The following is an 18,970-nucleotide window of genomic DNA, read 5'->3' on the forward strand; positions in this document are numbered from 1 at the left end:
TGGTGGCAAGATGTCCAGATGGCCAATGACTCAATTTAACCTCCTCCCAAAAAAGTGGGAAACCAAAGCAATTACCATGGCCAAGGAATGAAGGAAGAGGCATAAAAACCCCTGAGCTAAACACAGATGGACATTGTGCTGTTCTCTCAGGGTTTGGATTACGATTGTGAAAGCAGTGTTTAGTGCTATAAATTCAATCAGCAAAACCAAGAGAAAGTTCTAGGTGACTCCAGCTTAGAGAGCAGTGATGCTGTTTCTTAAATTAACAGATGCATTTAGGTTGTAGACACACGTTGCTTCTCCATTTTGGTCTGAAATATTGTTGCAGGTGCAGAAGATGCCTTAGGACAGAGTCAAACACACCATTTCTCTTATTTAAGCTGTTATATCTGGATGCTGTTGGCACACATACAGCTTTAAGAGCAAAAAACAACTTGGATCTTGAGCCTAAAAGCTCCTTAATTTTGTAGCTGAAAACTGAAATAGTTCAACCCAGGGGAAAAAAGGAGTGAACATTTACTGCATGCAAATCAGACACAAAACACACCTAAAATTCACAGTCATTTCTTTTCCAGAGGTGAAAATAAGGGGTTAGCATGTCAGTGGTGCAAAGCAAGTTCAACCTCATGATCAGTACTGCTCGGGTGGAGGAAGGACTATGCATGATGTTTTTCACACTATTCATAGCTAAAAAGCAGTAGTAAGAGTCAAGTGTGGTGCTCCCAAAGGTGAGCTCCCACTTGCAGCGCTCTGTGAAGTTCTGGTGTCCTCAGCATGAGAAGGACATGGAGCTGTTGGAGCAAGTCCAGAGGAGGCCACAAGGATGAGCAGGGGCTGGAGCAGCTCCTGTATGGAGCCAGGCTGAGAAAGTTGGGGCTGTTGAGCCTGGAGAAGAGAAGCTGCGTGGAGACCTCAGAGCAGCTTCCAGTGTCTGAAGGGGGCTACAAGGATGCTGGGGAGGGACTCTTCATCAGGGACTGGAGTGACAGGACAAGGGGTGATGGGTTCAAACTGAAACAGGGGAAGTTTAGATTGGATCTAAGGGAGAAATTCTTTACTGTGAGGGTGGTGAGGCACTGGAATGGGTTGCCCAGGGAGGTTGTGAATGCTCCATCCCTGGCAGTGTTCAAGGCCAGGTTGGACACAGGGGCTTGGAGCAAGCTGCTCCAGTGGAAGGGGTCCCTGCCCGTGGCAGGGGTTGGAGCTGGAGGAGCTTTAAGGTCCCTTCCAACACAAACCAGGCTGGGATTCTATGATACCCACTGCAATTAATCTTGTACGTGTATTTTCATTAGCGCACTTCCATTCTCACCCTCATAATTAATCTCATTCCCCTCAGCTATCACAGCAGCTCCAGTCACATCCAACTTATCCAAATAATCTATAATGGGTTCTATTATAACTAGAAACACAGAAAAACTGCTGCCATTAGGGATCCAAAGGGACAAAGGAATACCTTTAGAATCAACTCTGGAATACCTTTAGAATCAACTCTGACACGGAGAAATGGATTCCATAGATCTTTTCAATGTGATATACATGAAAATCTATTACTTAAGTGGCCACTTCTGCTCTCACTGTTAGAAATGATGCAGACCTTTGCTTCAACAGTGTTTCCTGACTGTAAAAAAGTGAATACTAACACAGTGGTCTCTAAATTACAATAAAACCAACCTGGTATGAGCCAATTTCAGCTCATTACACTTGAAATCAATCAGAAATGGGGTTAACGTTCAAACCACAATAAGACAGACATTAACTCTACGGCACGGACTTCCCCTTTGCTTCCAATTAAACCTTCAATATCAACCTCAAATATGAGTATTATACCTCAGCCCTCATTGTAACGACAATTGGGGTGTGGGGGAATGAAGTAACATCAGTTTTAGTTGTGCTGTCCACACACAAGACGTATCAAATCATACAGGGAACGTACAGCTCTGCCGAGCATTTCTTTACCTCAATGGCTGCATTTCTCCTCCTCAATAATTCCTAAGGCTTCATTCACTGATAAAATTAAATCTTACTTTTTATATATCTATACATCTATATATATTTAGCTTCAAGAAAGTTACAGTTAAAACCAGCCCCCTTCCTCTGGTCTGGTACTGGAAGCACAGACTACTCTAAATACAGCGAAATCAGTGCATCCTCTGAACTTGTTAGTCTGGGCTTACTTAGGTGAGGGATTAATTCTTACTAGCAGTCTATATTTCATAAACCTTTGGTATTTAAATATTTGTATCGAACATGTTTATATGCAATAATTAGATAAACAGGTCATTTAGAAGCCAAAGGAATAGTAAAATATTTAAACATAGTGCATATATGTATAATATGATCTAAATATATAGAATATGAATATCAAATAAGTTTTAAATCTCTTTGAAATATGGAAATACATTCAACAGTAAATGCTGACCTGTGTAAGCATCTCTGCCTCTGCACAGAAACCTGTTAAAAGTGAAGTCTGACAAAGCACAGCCCTCACCCAACTCCTGATTTCCACTTGGGCAGTGATTTCCATTCACTTTCCAACCCCTGAGCGCTTGCAGAGCTGAGGAGACACGTCTGGGCACAAGCAAGACTGATGTCCTTCTGTAAGTATAGCTTACGTAGCTTCTATCACACAGCCTGATACAAGCTGCTCAGAAATACAAGATATTCTGCATATGATAGTGAAAATCATCCTTATTATCCCAATTTATCCATTAAACTTCCATACCCAAATAACAAGGGGTGAAACACCAAAAACTTTCCACTGAACGCGCTGAGATGTTGTTTTTCTGCAGCTTCAGTGAGAAACCCCCATTTATTCATGTGATAAGCTGTCACACACATCAGATCTGGCTCCGGTTTGTACTTGCGTGCTCAAAGAGGATGAAAGCATCAGTTAATGTCCAGGGGAAACTACAGTCACAGGCAATGTGGATAAAACAACAGGAAAAGGACCTCAAAAGTTTAAAGTCAGCTTCTTGTTGCCATTATCCCCCTCACCATGGACAGGCTTTTTGTCATCTGGCTGCTTTTCTCCCACGATAACAGGCCGTTCAAGGAAAAGGACTCCTTTCCAAACAGGAAACAGAGAAAAGCTGGCTCATTTCCTTTGGAGTTTGCCCTGTTCTGAATGGCCAGGGCTTATCTGTGAGGCATGGGGACAGGAGCTTCAACACAAGAGATTCCTGCGGACTTAATACATGCCTTGTGGGAGGACGTTGGGTGATTAAGTTGTCACTACACTGAAGAGAGCAGCAGCCCCTCTGGAAGACCAGCATGTGCTGAATGGTTTGTCTTGTGAGGCTAAAGGGAGTACAAGAGACTCCTTCCTGTTCTCCACCTTCCTGCAGTGGCCCAGTCTGATTTGTCAATTCATTTATTGAAAGTATTAGATTTAAATGGGAATTAATCAATGCTCGCTTGCTGAATACTTCTGAAACAAACCATTTCCTTGTAGAGGGACCAGGACAGGCTGGAGAGGTGGGAATGTGTGAACCTCATGGAGTTCAACAAGGCCAAGGGCAAGGTCCTGCCCCTGGGTTGGGGCAACCCCAGCACAAACCCAGGCTGGGAGAGATCGAATGGAGCAGCCTGAGGAGAAGGACTTGGGGTGTTGGGTGAGGAGGAGCTCCCCATGACCCAGCTTCAGTGAGCGCTTGAGCCCAGAACCCCCCCGTGTGCTGGGTGCACCCCCAGAGCGTGAGCAGCAGCTCAGGGAGGGGATCCTGCCCCTCTGCTGTGCTCTGGCCAGGTCCCACTTGCAGCACTGTGTGCAGCTCTGGTGTCCCCAGCATAAGAAGGACATGGAGCTGTTGCAGCAATCTGTACCTGACTCAAGGATTTCATGGCCATCCAGTCAACGTTAGTTTTTAGCCACAGCTCTCCCCTTATAAATCCAGATTTGAGATAGAAAATGTAGAACTAGAATGCACAACAGCATTCAGAGATTTAGAATAGAATCACAGAATCATAGAATAGAATCACAGAATAGTTAGGGTTGGAAAGGACCTTGAGATCATCCAGTTCCAACCTCCCTGCCATGGGCAGGGACAGCTCACACTAAACCATGGCACCCAAGGCCTCATCCAACCTGGCTTTGCACTGAGTTGAGTTCCACATCCATATTGCTTATTCTTCTTGCTTACAATACTCACAATCCCATTCAAGCACCATGAAATGCTCCAAACTTTGACCCCAGCCACAGTGATCAGGTATTCAGCTTGAAGAGTGGCCAGGATTTGCTCTTGGAAAGGATGGGATTAGATGTATTCATCACTTTACTTATATTCCTTTCAGTGTTAGTCTTCAGTGGGAAAATTATCATGCATAAACCACACAAACTAAAAGCAACTGAATCTCAGCAGATCATCTACAAACAGAAGAGGTGGCAAAAGAATGCTTGATTAGTGTTCTTCAATGAAACACAATGCCTTAAAAATTCAATAGCCTGAACAAATCCCTCATTCCCTTGTACTTACTGATTAATAATGGTGAATGTCTCACCTGCTGTTGCCCAGGTAGGTCCCTGTCAGCTGAGCATAATTCTAGGGATCATAAAGAAGCCTGCATAGTTTCTTTCTTGCTGTGAGAACTGGTTACAGCACAAGCAGCTGGAAGCTCAGAAACATGCAGGGCCATGAAGAAATGCAGTCATTCTGCAGGCCAAGTGGGTCAGCCAAGTGAAGAAGACACTGAAAGTGAATTGGTACTGAGGGTCCTAGAGACATAGAATCATAGAATGGTTTAAATTGCATGGGATGGGGCAGCCACAGCTTCTCTGGGCACCCTGGGCCAGCGCCTCAGCACCCTCACAGGGAACAGCTTCTGCCTAAGAGCTCATCTCAGTCTCCCCTCGGGCAGGTTAAAGCCATTCCCCTTGGCCTGGCCTACAGGCCCTTGGCCGAAGCCCCTCTCCAGCTTTCCTGGAGCTCCTTTAGGTATTGGAAGACTATTACAAGGTTCTCCCGGAGCCTTCTCTTTTCTGGGCTGAACAAGCCCAGCTCTTTCTGTCCCACGTCCCATCCCTGGCAGTGTTCAAGGCCAGGTTGAACACAGGGGCTTGGAGCAAGCTGCTCCAGTGGAAGGTGTCCTGCCCATGGCAGGGGATTGGAGCTGGATGAGCTTTAAGCTCCCTTCCAACTCAAACCACTCTATGATTATTCTATGAACGACCCATTCGCTGCTTTCCAATCTCCTGAAGCCAAGCAGTACATGCAGCTCACGTGTCTGCTATCAGACCACACAAGCACCATGTCAAAGAATCATGTAATTTTTAATGTTGAAGAGTTTAACAAGATGAATTACTGCTCTGTTTGACATGGGGAGAGCTCTCTGGATGAAGCACAGGATTAAATTAGTAAGAGAGCTGCATTTCAGCAGCACATACTAATAGCTGCCCGTTGTTCTACAACTTCCCTATTCACATTAGAGAAGTACCCAATTACACACATTGCTATCTGAGGATGTGAAATTTTAATTCATGCCCCCAAAAGATTAGAATAGCAATTACAAAAGGCTGTGTGAGAGCAAAAGGGAAGTGTGAGGCTGATCCCCACAAATAACACCATTAAATCACTTTTTCCTTCTTTAACTTAAAGTCTCATTGTGGAAAAAGCTTTTTATTTTCATTTGATGTATCTATATATATATCATGCATTATTATACTATGAATTATGGAAGCCTGCCAACAGAGAACATGTTTCCCCAGGTCTATGGAGTCCTAAAAGGATAACTGAGGTGCTCATCCATACCAAGGCCACACTGGATGGGGTAGGACCAGGCTGGATGGGGAGCCTGGAGCAAGCTGCTCTAGTGGAAGGTGTCCCTGCCCATGGCAGGGGTTGGAACTGGATGAGCTTTAAGGTCCCTTCCAACACAAACCATTCCATGATTCAAGGATTCTATGTATTATACATATATCATGCATTCTTTTGCCACCTCTATGTGAGTGTAAATGCAGCAACCCAAGCCACATGCAACAAGGACACAAAGGTTAATCATAAATGCTACATATACCTCTGCTATTGTCATTCTCATAGCACTGACAGGCGAGGGCTCAATATCCACCAGCTGAACTGCATTAAAACTCTAGATGCAGAGATGGCACAAGGAGGAAAACACACAGCAGTGAAGGTTAGACAGCAGGGCAAAGACAGTTAGAAAGGTTCTGCTCACTGTGTTAAGAATAAGGTTAAATTGTAGGGAAATAACTGATTCTATACAAAGGAGCTGGAAGAAAAATCAAATCACCATTTGTTACAATGGAAAGACAAAGGAAATTGTGTTATAGATGTGAGAATGTCTGGAAAAATCACTCATATGTATCTATTCAAAGGGTTCTTGAAGTTAATAACCTGGAGATGAAAAGACTGCTCTCCAAGTCCTACTAATGAATTCATGTAATAAAAAGCTGCACAAGTTGAACTTTGTAAAAGATCCAGTCTTATTTTCAACTGTGATTTGTTAAAATAACTTCAGTAATGTGAGTGGGACATCAACAACCCACTTGTATTAAAGTACTAGCTGGAAATGTATTTATATACTAAGATTTACGCTGTTTTAATGGCATTTGGGGGCAGCACATACACCAAAATAGTGTTTCTGGGCGTATTTTGGAATGCAATGCTTTAACAGTGCGCTTTCTGTATCAGTTACTTCTGATATGTCTGTAGGTACTCCTTGAGTAATTTAGAGGTATACGGACACTTAGTTGGCACAGCATCACACACGTTGTAAAACAGTATTAGTGAGCATTAGGAGAACCTCACCAGCATGATAATAAGGTAACAAACTGTAGTAGGAATTACACTGAAAGCAGAGGAACACAGGACTGGCAGGCACAACCTGGAAGCACAAACAGATCCTGCTCTTCTGTGGATGACAGGGAGCCTGTTTGATGCTTCTGTTCCGATGACCCACCTACTGCCAGCAGAGCTGCTGGACTCAAGGTCACTTTGCTTTTCTTTCCCATAAATATAGATGAGGTTAAACCAGAGTGGAACACCAGCAAGTGTTATTCTCTTACTCATTTATAACAGCGTTCATAAAAATAGAGCAGGAACAAAGAAATGAAGGAATCCAGGAGGGTTCTTACAGTGTCACTGTCGCTTGGTTGGAACTGGAAAGGCTGCGGTTTGTGAAACACTGAGTTCTCCTGTAGAAACAGCTGGAGATTGTAATCCCTCACCACCTGCAAACAAAACACGACATTTAGATTCATTTTGTAAACTTAAAACCATGCTGGATAGTGAAATGAGGACGTGTTTCCAACAGAGCTCAAACCTGCAGAACCCTGAATGCAACAAAAGGTTCCAGGGGGACCTGAGAGCAGCTCCAGTGCCTGAAGGGGCTACAAGAAACCTGGAGAGGGGCTTTGGACAAGGGCCTGTAGGGCCAGGCCAAGGGGAATGGCTTGAACCTGCCAGAGGGGAGACTGAGATGAGCTCTTAGGCAGAAGCTCTTCCCTGTGAGGGTGCTGAGGCGCTGGCCCAGGGTGCCCAGAGAAGCTGTGGCTGCCCCATCCCTGGCAGTGTTCAAGGCCAGGTTGGACACAGGGGCTTCGAGCAAGCTGCTCCAGTGGAAGGGGTCCCTGCCCGTGGCAGGGGTTGGAGCTGGAGGAGCTTTAAGGTCCCTTCCCAACACAAACTACTCCACGATTCTGGTGTCCTCAACATAAAAAGGACATGGAGCTGTTGGAACAAGTCCAGAGGAGGCCACGAGGATGATCAGGGGCTGGAGCACCTCCTGTATGGAGCCAGGCTGAGAAAGTTGGGGCTGTTGAGCCTGGAGAAGAGAAGCTGCGTGGAGACCTCAGAGCAGCTTCCAGTGTCTGAAGGGGGCTACAAGGATGCTGGGGAGGGACTCTTCATCAGGGACTGGAGTGACAGGACAAGGGGTAACGGGTTCAAACTGAAACAGGGGAAGTTTAGATTGGATCTAAGGAAGAAATTCTTTACTGTGAGGGTGGTGAGGCACTGGAATGGGTTGCCCAGGGAAGCTGTGAATGCTCCATCCCTGGCACTGCTCAAGACCAGGTTGGACAGAGCCTTGGGTGCCATGGTTTAGTGTGAGGTGTCCCTGCCCATGGCAGGGGGTTGGAACTGGATGATCTTAAGGTCCTTTCCAACCCAAACCATTCTGATTCTATGATTCTGTATTTGCCACTAACCCATGAAAAATACAAAGGCAAACTGGGGGAAAGCCCCAACTATTGAGTAAGGACTATGTGGTGTCACTATTGTAAATATTTTTGTCTCCTCTTGTGGATAATTTTGTGTGCACAGCTCTCTTTTACAGCTGAAATGTCTGATTTTCACACAAATTATTAGTTGCCAGAGCTGAAAAGCCTCTTTGCACTAAGGCATACAAAACCAGTTATCAAATTCATCTCTTAGGAAATTGCTTTCAGAGGAAACTCTCAAAGCTGCATTTTGCCAACCCAAAACTCCTTCAGCTCCCAAATTTCTTTAATGATACATTTCAGACAGAGTGACATGTATCCCCAAACACTCTCTTATGTCACAATTTACACATATTTACAAAGACAACCTCAGTGATTGCAGCATGAAAATACAGCAGTGCTGCTTGAAGAACTCTAGAGAGTTATTTTCTGCTTCAATTGATGGAGATACATAAATAACAGCATGAAATTATAAATAGCTATTAGCAAAGTGAGGGTTTAAATGTACAGAAGTATCTAATAAGGATGGTGTTTATCCCGAAATAGCAGCATTGTGTGTGAGCATGGATTCTGATTATACTCGATGTGCAGTGGTAAATACAACTTGTTCTCCAACGCGGCACAATGCTGATGCTTGCGTTGCTGGAAAACTGAACTGTAAGAAATGAATCTTCAGTTAAAGAAAGTAAATGGTCCTCCAGGGCCAAAAATGCACTCATGTGAAACAGGGAAGTACATAATTACTGCACCAATTGGAGCAGTTCAACATAAACACTTTCAAATGTGTGGAAAACATACCGGGAAGGTTCACGGAGCATCTGTACTGGGAATTCCCATAGAGAGAAATTCAAACATGCTAAAGGAGGAGCTTCAGATGACCCTCAGCACTGACCAGGGCGTGATGATCATCCATGTCATCTCCAGTCACAGAATCCCAGAGTGGTTTGGGTTGAAGGGACCTTAAAGCTCCTCCAGTTCCAACCCCTGCCACGGGCAGGGACCCCTTCCACTGGAGCAGCTTGCTCCAAGCCCCTGTGTCCAACCCGGCCTTGAACACTGCCAGGGATGGGGCAGCCACAGCTTCTCTGGGCACCCTGGGCCAGCGCCTCAGCACCCTCACAGGGAAGAACTTACTGACACTCAACATATGAAAATACCATTTAACTTCCTTTTCACTTAAAGCCCTATTCAAGACTTGTGCTTCTCTTTTGGAAAACAATTGGATTTTCTTTGGAACATCCCCTGAAATTCCATTTGCTCTTTTCAATAACATTGCTGTGATGTTTCTGGTAAGAAGCCTCACCAACCTTAGGGCATAAAATAGCATTTAGGCACGTCTCTGACTACGCCTTCTTACTGTGCATGGTACAGAGTTCACATTTGATTTTAACATGTCAAGTGGCACTGACTTCATAAAGAAACTGTGTGAGAATGTTGACTTCATTTCTGAATAACAGGAAATCTCTTTGGGAAAGTTGCTGCTTAATCCTGTTGCTGAGGAGCCTTTTTCTTTTCTTTCTAACAGTTGTCAAATGTATAGTGCAACATGTTCCAAGGTGTTATCTGCCGGACTTACACACTCACCCGAGTCTGCTGTTATGATGACAGTTCTCATTTATAACTAAGGATTGTCGCTTAAGGGGAAAATTTCTTCTGAGGGCTGTTGGAAAGATGGTTTTTCTTTGAAGAACTGAATTAGAATCACAGAATCACAGAATGGTTTGGGTTGGAAAGGACCCTAAGATCATCCAGTTCCAACCCCCTGCCATGGGCAGGGACATCTCACACTAAACCATGGCACCCAAGGCCTCATCCAACCTGGCCTTGAACACTGCCAGGGATGGAGCATTCACAACCTCCCTGGGCAACCCATTCCAGTGCCTCAGCACCCTCACAGTAAAGAATTTATTCCTTAGATCCAATCTAAACTTCCCCTGTTTCAGTTTGAACCCGTTACCCCTTGTCCTGTCACTACAGTCCCTGATGAAGAGTCCATCCCCAGCATCCTTGTAGCCCCCTTCAGACACTGGAAACTGCTCTGAGGTCTCCACGCAGCTTCTCTTCTCCAGGCTGAACAGCCCCAATGTTCTCAGCCTGTCTTCCCTGCATAAATGAGCTCTGTTTCAGTGTGGGTGGTTCAGGTAAACACATGAAGGAATATTATGACTGCTCCACAGTTGGAGCCCAATGCCTATTACATGTATTTGGGCTTTTTTTAGCCTGGCAGATGAATTATCTAAGTATCAAAATCATCCTGGAAGTGATCATGTATTTCTGATTCTGGCTGCTTGACAAAGCAAACAAACCATGTTCACGACAAGGCTCTGATCTGTTTTCTCTATTTGTCATTCCTAATTCAAAGGAGAACAAACCCTCTAATATTGTGGTATTTAAGTTGACAGCCAATTATGAAGAGATGATCCAAGCTGTTTCACAGGGGTTCGATGGGAGGGATGACTAACACGGGTCCACATCACACAGTGCACAACTCTCAGCTGCCATTCCTCTTTGCAGAGCTGCATAGTGACTATAACTGAACATCTCTTGAGAGCTGTTCTATAAAGAATGGGCACTGTGTAAATGCACTCTTGAGAATGCATCCTGGGTGGCAATAGGAAAAATTCCCACCAGGAAAACTGGCTCGTTTCTTTTAACTGAATACCACTCAGAAGTAACCAAAAATAACGAGCCTTCAGACTTGTCCTTATTCTGGAAGCCAATCCTAAGCCCGGGAACGTCATATATGCTCCAAGTATTCAGTTACAAAGGATCATTCAGTTCCAACTTACCCGGCTGGAAGTCTCCAGTAAAAATTGGAATGTGTTTTGTACAGCTTGGCATGTCTCTAGTTCAGTCCTGCTGAATGCCATTAAATAATCCTTAAGGTGATCATATACATTTCCATCGAGAGCCTGCAGGAGGGGAAGAATTGAAGAGAATTAAGAAGAGTGCTTTTGTATGTGATCTATTAGGATTCGTTTTTAGAGGTTTAAGATGCTCGTACGATTATTTCTAACACATTCACCTATAATTATTAGCCTTGGATAGTGTCTGGTGGATGTCATTCATTTTTGACAAGCAGAAATGACAGTGCTTCAGTTCCATTAGATGGCACCACAGAGCACTGTAATATCACCACCTATTAAATGATTTCCATCCAGCTGTGTAATACAGCCACAGCAGAACAGTGAGGTCAGGTCTGGAGAAGAGGAGATGTGATTTGTATCAAGGAAGGCACCTAGTAACTACAAGGATATATATGGGGCTCCTCCTCAAAGCACTTCCTCACTCCAAATGACATCTCCAAGATGCCCAACATCTTTACCACTCAAATACAGTTACTTGCTGTTAAAACCCACTGATAACAGCTGCCATTTCACATCAGCACAACAGAACTCTTCTGTACACAGAAATCCCAAATACATCACAAAAAGTGATCATAAATTGAACAGTTATAGCGAAGTTCAAGCTCCAAACCCCTGTTTCTAACCCGAGCTGGGAAATCACATCGCAGGGCCTGCGTTACACATTGGACTAATGCAAGGTTCTGCCTTAAACCTGCAAATCTGTAAGTGAAATGATAATTCCATTTAAATGTTCAACTCTGGATATAGTTGACTACACAGTCTGTATATATTTAATGATACCAAATTTCACAGATATCCATTCGAGTGGTACAGTCAGTGAAACAGTGTACATCAGATTTCAACAGTCAAGCATGCATTTCTATGTAACATTGCATTTGTCTATTTAAATAATTTTGAAAACTCAGGGAGAGAAAAAGGGTGAAATTGTGGAAGCCTTCAGCAAAGTGAAGCCCAATGTTAAAGACCAGGCTATAGACACATGTGGATCAGACACAAATCATAGGATCTGAGAATGGTTTGGGTTGGAAGGGACCTTAAAGCTCCTCCAGCTCCAACCCCTGCCACGGGCAGGGACCCCTTCCACTGGAGCAGCTTGCTCCAAGCCCCTGTGTCCAACCTGGCCTTGAACACTGCCAGGGATGGGGCAGATGTTCAGCTCTTCCCTGTCTTGGTACAATGCACTTCTACTGGAATTCATCCTGCACTCCAGCTAATCCATAAGGCACAGTCCTAGGTTAGCCCAAGTATTATCAACACTTCATGAGCTCTTATAATGCTGAAGGGATGAGCCAGTAGCATCCCAGTTATATGAGTGCCCAAGTTACCATCCCGTTTCAAGAACATTTGATTTCACATCAAACACACACTGTCCCAACAGCACGGCTCTCTTATACACAGGCCTTGGAGCAAGCTGCTCTAGTGGAAGGTGTCCCTGCCCGCGGGGGGGGTTGGAACTGGATGAGCTTTAAGGTCCCTTCCCAACCAAACCAGTCTGGGATTCTGTGATTTTATGGTAAAAATGCCAAGATTGGTTGCGCTTTCCCAAAAACCAGAATTTGGAGATTTTATGATAGAGCATATCTGTTTCTGAAGCTTTTCAGCCCAAACACCAGGCTCGAGTTGTGCTAATACATGTAAATAAATAGCTGAAGCTTGGCAAAGCAATTCTAAACGCTGTTTCACAAAGCAGCTGTGATTTTTTTCCTTCCAGTGTGCTATAAACCCGTATTTCAGAGCTCGCCCCCACCTTTGTATAAAGCCCATATGTTCATTTTATGTTAAACCCAGCAGGAGGGTTCACATCATTTAACTTGAGACTTCTACAGTCCTGATGCATATGCTGGAGTTTGTCACTCTCGGTTCTTTATAGAGTCAGTGGAGAGAAGCTGCTACTTAGAATCATAGAATGGTTTGGGTTGGAAAGGACCTTAAGATCATCCAGTTCCAACCCCCTGCCATGGGCAGGGACACCTCACACTAAACCATGGCACCCAAGGCTCTGTCCAACCTGGCCTTGAACACCACCAGGGATGGAGCATTCACAACCTCCCTGGGCAACCCATTCCAGTGCCTCAGCACCCTCACAGTAAAGAATTTCTTCCTTAGATCCAATCTAAACTTCCCCTGTTTCAGTTTGAACCCGTTACCCCTTGTCCTGTCACTGCAGTCCCTGATGAAGAGTCCATCCCCAGCATCCTTGTAGGCCCCCTTCAGACACTGGAAGCTGCTCTGAGGTCTCCATGCAGCTTCTCTTCTCCAGGCTCAACAGCCCCAACTTTCTCAGCCTGGCTCCATACAGGAGGTGCTCCAGCCCCTGCTCATCCTCGTGGCCTCCTCTGGACTTGCTCCAACAGCTCCATGTCCTTTTTATGTTGAGGACAACAAAATCTGTGGTGTGATTCATACAATCCGACACTGGTTTGGGTTGAAGGGACCTTAAAGCTCATCCAGCCCCAACCCCTGCCACGGGCAGGGACCCCTTCCACTGGAGCAGCTTGCTCCAAGCCCCTGTGTCCAACCTGGCCTTGAACACTGCCAGGGATGGGGCAGCCACAGCTTCTCTGGGCACCCTGGGCCAGCGCCTCAGCACCCTCACAGGGAACAGCTTCTGCCTAAGAGCTCATCTCAGTCTCCCCTCGGGCAGGTTCAAGCCATTTCCCTTGGCCTGGCCCTACAGGCCCTTGTCCCAAGCCCCTCTCCAGCTTTCCTGCAGCCCCTTTAGATACATAAGAAAGAACATCAAAGAAAAGTGTGTCAAAGCACCAGGAATCCCACAAATCTGTCAGCATGTGGAAAGTGTGTTACAGCCTTTCTGCCTTCATTAATTAAAAGTGGTTTCATTATGATGAAGTTCTTAATTACTGTTAAGAGCTGCCAGATTTGATGTTAGCAAAGGCAACACGATACAACACAGGCATGGTTGGGAGCCAGGAGAAGCCAGGGCTACACGTCCAGCTCCAACACACGGAGAACACTCCTTGCACACCGAACGTGCCATGCCATCAGTTACAGGGCACAGAGCTGCCTGCTTACAAACTGCTTTCAGTGATGATGGGGTTATTCCTTCTATAAATGGCGATGATTGTATGAAGCCACATATGTTAATATTAAAACACAAGATGTGACTCACTGAACTATGTGATATAAAGACATTCATTTGGGATTTCAGAACCTGACTCTCATTGACTTACAGACACCCTGACCCAAACCTCTGAACGTCACCATTCACGTTGGAAATAAAAAGTCTTTTCAGGTTTTTTGATCAAACAACTTGAAGGGGGAACATGAAAAAGAAGGATTTCAAGAAGCCCAGCCCATATTATTCCTTTACAATGGCTTTTGTTCTCTCTCGGAATCTCTAAAGAGTAGTAAATCACTGACTGGGTTACAATCAGACTGAAAACCTGTCTATTTTTCAACCTCAAAAGGACATCAAGGTTTTCTTCCTTATTAAAAGCCAGATCTGACATCAGAACTAAGACAATACAAAGCACCACACAATTCCAACTTCCAAGGGTAGACAGAAGCCAGTGATTTTAAACAAATAATGTCTTTACAATGGAACTGTCGAGTTAAAGGTGCAAAAATCCTTCCCCACCTGAGTCCAACCTTTAGAAGATAATGGATGAAATCAGGACTGAGAAGAACTGAAGCTTAACAAGCAAATTGAAGTGTATTTCTATAGGAAGCCCTACAAGTTAACTCACATTCACCCCGGGAGGGTGCTGAGGCGCTGGCCCAGAGAAGCTGTGGCTGCCCCATCCCTGGCAGGAGTTCAAGGCCAGGCTGGACAGGGCTTGGAACTGGATGAGCTTTAAGGTCCCTTCAACCCAAACCATTCCCTGATTCTATGATTGCCTAGAAATACATATATATATATATATATATATATTTCTACAGTCAATATATGTTATATATTCAAACACAGCCATTCATGTTTGTATATGTTTTTGAACTCCCTAACCCTCTCTGGAACCTCACTCCTTCCACGAGACAGCCATCATGGATCAAATCAAGCATCCATGTGACAACACCCTTCCTTGCATGGGCTGACACAACTCAACAGCTCACCTGAGCTGATTTTGCCTGTGCTGAGCATCAAAAACCTTGATTACCGCTTTGCAAGCTGCCACGGCTCTGCCGGAAACAATAGAGTTGATGTTGATGGCAAAGAATTTCCTTCAATGGGTGGAGGTCACATAACAGAATTAGACCTGACCTTACCCTACCCGGCCCAGAGCCTGAAACTGGGAAGATAAGGAGAAGTTTTAACTGAAGTGAACAGAAATCACTGTGGCTGGGGAGCAATAACGGTGCTGTGCAGGCACTGGTATTGCATCAGGGTAATGGGACTTATTTCCCTCTTCGATCAAAGCAAATCCCTATATGAGAAGGGAGATCCCTATCACAGATGTTACCTTCTCTCTATTTTACCTTATTAAAAATGAATATTACATTCTTATACCACCCTGTTCTCATTTGCATCAGAAACACTGTTTTATCTGACCCTGATCTGTGGTGGTTTGAAATCAACCTGTAACCCAGTTACAACACGGACTCGATTTTCTATGCTGCATTTCTTTAACACTACTCTAAACACAAGCCAGATATCAAGCATGGTGAGAGGAGCTTTTGGAGTGATTGTGTTTAAAACTTATCCCTATAATCCATTAACTAAACAGCGTGAGCTCACGGATGGGACAGTCTGGGAATATTCAGTGGGATGATTTTGGTAAATGAGACTCCAAGTGTCTGAATTTTTACATGCAAATGCTTCAGCATATGAAAAGGAATGAAAAAGGAAAGGTTGGGGTACAAACAGTAACAGGAATATTTTTAACAGGAATTCTTACTATTAAGACATCCTTCTGGATCTGTGAGAGGCGAAGAACAGAAGTAGTTTGCATGTATTTTATCCCAAGCCCAGCAACAGATCATAGAGTCATGGAAGTTTGTGTTGGAAGGGACCTTAAAGCTCCTCCAGCTCCAACCCCTGCCACAGGCAGGGACCCCTTTCACTGGAGCAGCTTGCTCCAAGCCCCTGTGTCCAACCTGCCCTTGAACACTGCCAGGGATGGGGCAGCCACAGCTTCTCTGGGCACCCTGGGCCAGCGCCTCAGCACCCTCCCAGGGAAGAGCTTCTGCCTAAGAGCTCATCTCAGTCTCCCCTCTGGCAGGTTAAAGCCATTCCCCTTGGCCTGGCCCTACAGGCCCTTGTCCAAAGCCCCTCTTCAGCTTTCCTGCAGCCCCTTTAGGCACTGGAGCTGCTCTCAGGTCTCCCCTTCAGGAGCCTTCTCTTCTCCAGGCTGCCCCAGCCCAGCTCTCTCAGCCTGGCTCCAGAGCAGAGCTGCTCCAGCCCTCGCAGCATCTCCATGGCCTCCTCTGGCCTCGCTCCAACAGCTCCACGTCCCTCTTGTGCTGCTGCCCCAGAGCTGGATCAGGACTGCAGGGGGGTCTCAACAGAGTGGAACAGAGAGCAAGAATCATCTCATGTTATTTGACAATGAAGGATGGAGCATTTTACAAACTCATCTAAACCCCAGAAGTGATAAAGTCAACAGCTCAAGTCAGCTGGCTTTGCCAAACTCAGCAGTATTCAGATCACTGATACAGAACTGCATTTCCCAAGGACATTGGGAAAGAAAGGAAGGAAGGTCAGGAAAACCCATCCTTTTCAGTTAACAGTTACATGCAGTAGTCATTTTCCCTTCAAAATGCTGACTCCAGGTAGTAATTCATTCTAGGCATCAGTTTGTCTGAATAGAGAGGAAGAGCTTGCTGCCTTTAAGTCTTTCTCTGTTTAAATTCTCCCATCGCTGCAGTTCTTGTCACTGCTGAACAACCTTGTTTTCTCCATTAAGACATCATAACATAAATCACGTCTGATTTTGTCAACAAAATGGGACTACTATATATAAATCACCACCAAACCCAAGATCAAAGCACCAGAAGCATCCCCAAACATCATCCTTGCAGCAAGCACCTAGCAGCTGACAGGAACCTAGCGCAAGCTTCTGCATTTCTCAGTCACTGCATCCCTCAGGAACAACTCTGTAGTGTCTGCACAGATGACAACACTGAAGTATGAAGTTAAGGAATCCCAGATTGGAAGAGAGCTTAAAGCTCCTCCAGCTCCAACCCCTGCCACAGGCAGGGACCCCTTCCACTGGAGCAGCTTGCTCCAGGCCCCTGTGTCCAACCTGGCCTTGAACACTGCCAGGGATGGGGCAGCCACAGCTTCTCTGGGCACCCTGGGCCAGCGCCTCAGCACCCTCACAGGGAAGAGCTTCTGCCTAAGAGCTCATCTCAGTCTCCCCTCTGGCAGGTTCAAGCCATTCCCCTTGGCCTGTCCCTACAGGCCCTTGGCCAAAGCCCTTGTAACGTAAGGAAAGAGGTTTCAAGATGTACAAAGTGTCCATTTAAACGCACAATGGTTGAATAAAGTCTCCAAGTTTCCTGCTCTTCTCCCTGAACCTGGGGAAGGAGCTTTCATCACAGCAAACATGGGAACAATAAACACTAGAAGGCAGCAAGGGCCCTGCCTTCTGTTTGCTCACATTGCCATTTGGGGCTCATAAACACACTCTGCACTTTACCCTACCCCAGAGCTTTGTATTTTCTAGTGTCAATGGTTTTGGGCTTGTTTGCAAGTTCTTTGTTTGGTCTCATGAGTCCCTTGATGATTGTTCTGCACATCACTTTGTTCCTTTCCACCAGGGCAAGGTCATTGTTTTTAATGACAAAACCTTTGTTGCTGGTGAACTGAAGCCTACTCTGAGCACAGAAAACTACAGAATGGCCACCAGGAGATGCCCATCACCCTCTCCCAAACCAAAGTCCCTTTAAGAAGAGGATTAGTGAAATTAATGACAATATTAACAGAATCATAGAGTAATAGAATTGGGTTGGAAAGGACCTTAAAGCTCCTCCAGCTCCAACCCCTGCCACGGGCAGGGACACCTTCCACTGGAGCAGCTTGCTCCAAGCCCCTGTGTCCAACCTGGCCTTGAACACTGCCAGGGATGGGGCAGCCACAGCTTCTCTGGGCACCCTGGGCCAGCGCCTCAGCACCCTCACAGGGAACAGCTTCTGCCTTATCTCCAACCTGAACTTCCCCTGTTTAATAATGATATCATAAGGGAAGGAGAGGGGAAATCAATCAGGCCAAGCTCAAGAAGTGATTTAATTCAAAGACAGTTTAACATCAGCAGAGTTCATTGTGTTCACTTTTCTGTTGAGTGTTTTTTACTCATCACTGTCATGTATCAATAGCGGGAGCTTCTAAGCTACTGTCAGCTTCAGGTGAGAACGGTCCAGTCCATAAACCCATCAATACTGGTTCAGGAATACTGCTTGGAATGTGGGGGGTTTGTGCCAAGCTTTGTGTTGGGGGTGGGGGGAATCTGTTTAAAAGGAACAAACCTGTCACAGCATTTTTAACTACAGAATTCAGACTAAAACCATCTTTCTCCTCCCCCACTGGTGCTAATAGGACAGCATCCATAAACCATCAGCACGATTCCTCTGGGAACCAATAAGAACGGACGACTACAGTAATAAAGCATAGTTGGCACGTGGAATTCCCGAGTGGTATTTGGGAAACACGGATTAATCTTCAGTGCTGCAATGCAGCTGCTCTACCTTTGGCACAGCCCTGTGATGTTTTTTCCTTTACTGTTCCAGAGGATTTCTCCCATTGTTGTGTGATTCTATAACGATGACAATAATCACAGCGCTGTGACTCACAGCCATTTGCCTTTTCAGGACATGAGGCTCATTGGTGGGGATTACAACAATTCCCTAAAATAGTTCCACTTGTTTTGGTCATTAAATATTAGGATGACTGGCAAAGAGTCTTAGTAATCCTTTAGTAAAGTGTCTTGTTAGGATCGGAGGGTTCACTCTATGGAACATGCACTGCCCTTTT

General features: G+C 45.2%; 1 protein-coding gene across 1 annotated transcript in view; it reads right to left on the reverse strand.

Annotated features, from left to right (window-relative positions):
• FCHSD2 (FCH and double SH3 domains 2) overlaps positions 1–18,970 on the reverse strand; it is a gene marked incomplete at both ends in the record, with an annotated part of 151,388 nt that overhangs the window by 32,768 nt on the left and 99,650 nt on the right. The window contains 2 exons of the mRNA XM_080613456.1: positions 7,091–7,186; positions 10,966–11,088. Of these exons, the coding sequence (XP_080469582.1) occupies positions 7,091–7,186; positions 10,966–11,088 (219 nt within the window). The remainder of the gene's footprint in view (positions 1–7,090; positions 7,187–10,965; positions 11,089–18,970) is intronic.

This window comes from Psittacula echo, assembly GCF_963264785.1.
Source record: "Psittacula echo genome assembly, chromosome: 3".
Taxonomy (NCBI): domain Eukaryota; kingdom Metazoa; phylum Chordata; class Aves; order Psittaciformes; family Psittacidae; genus Psittacula; species Psittacula echo.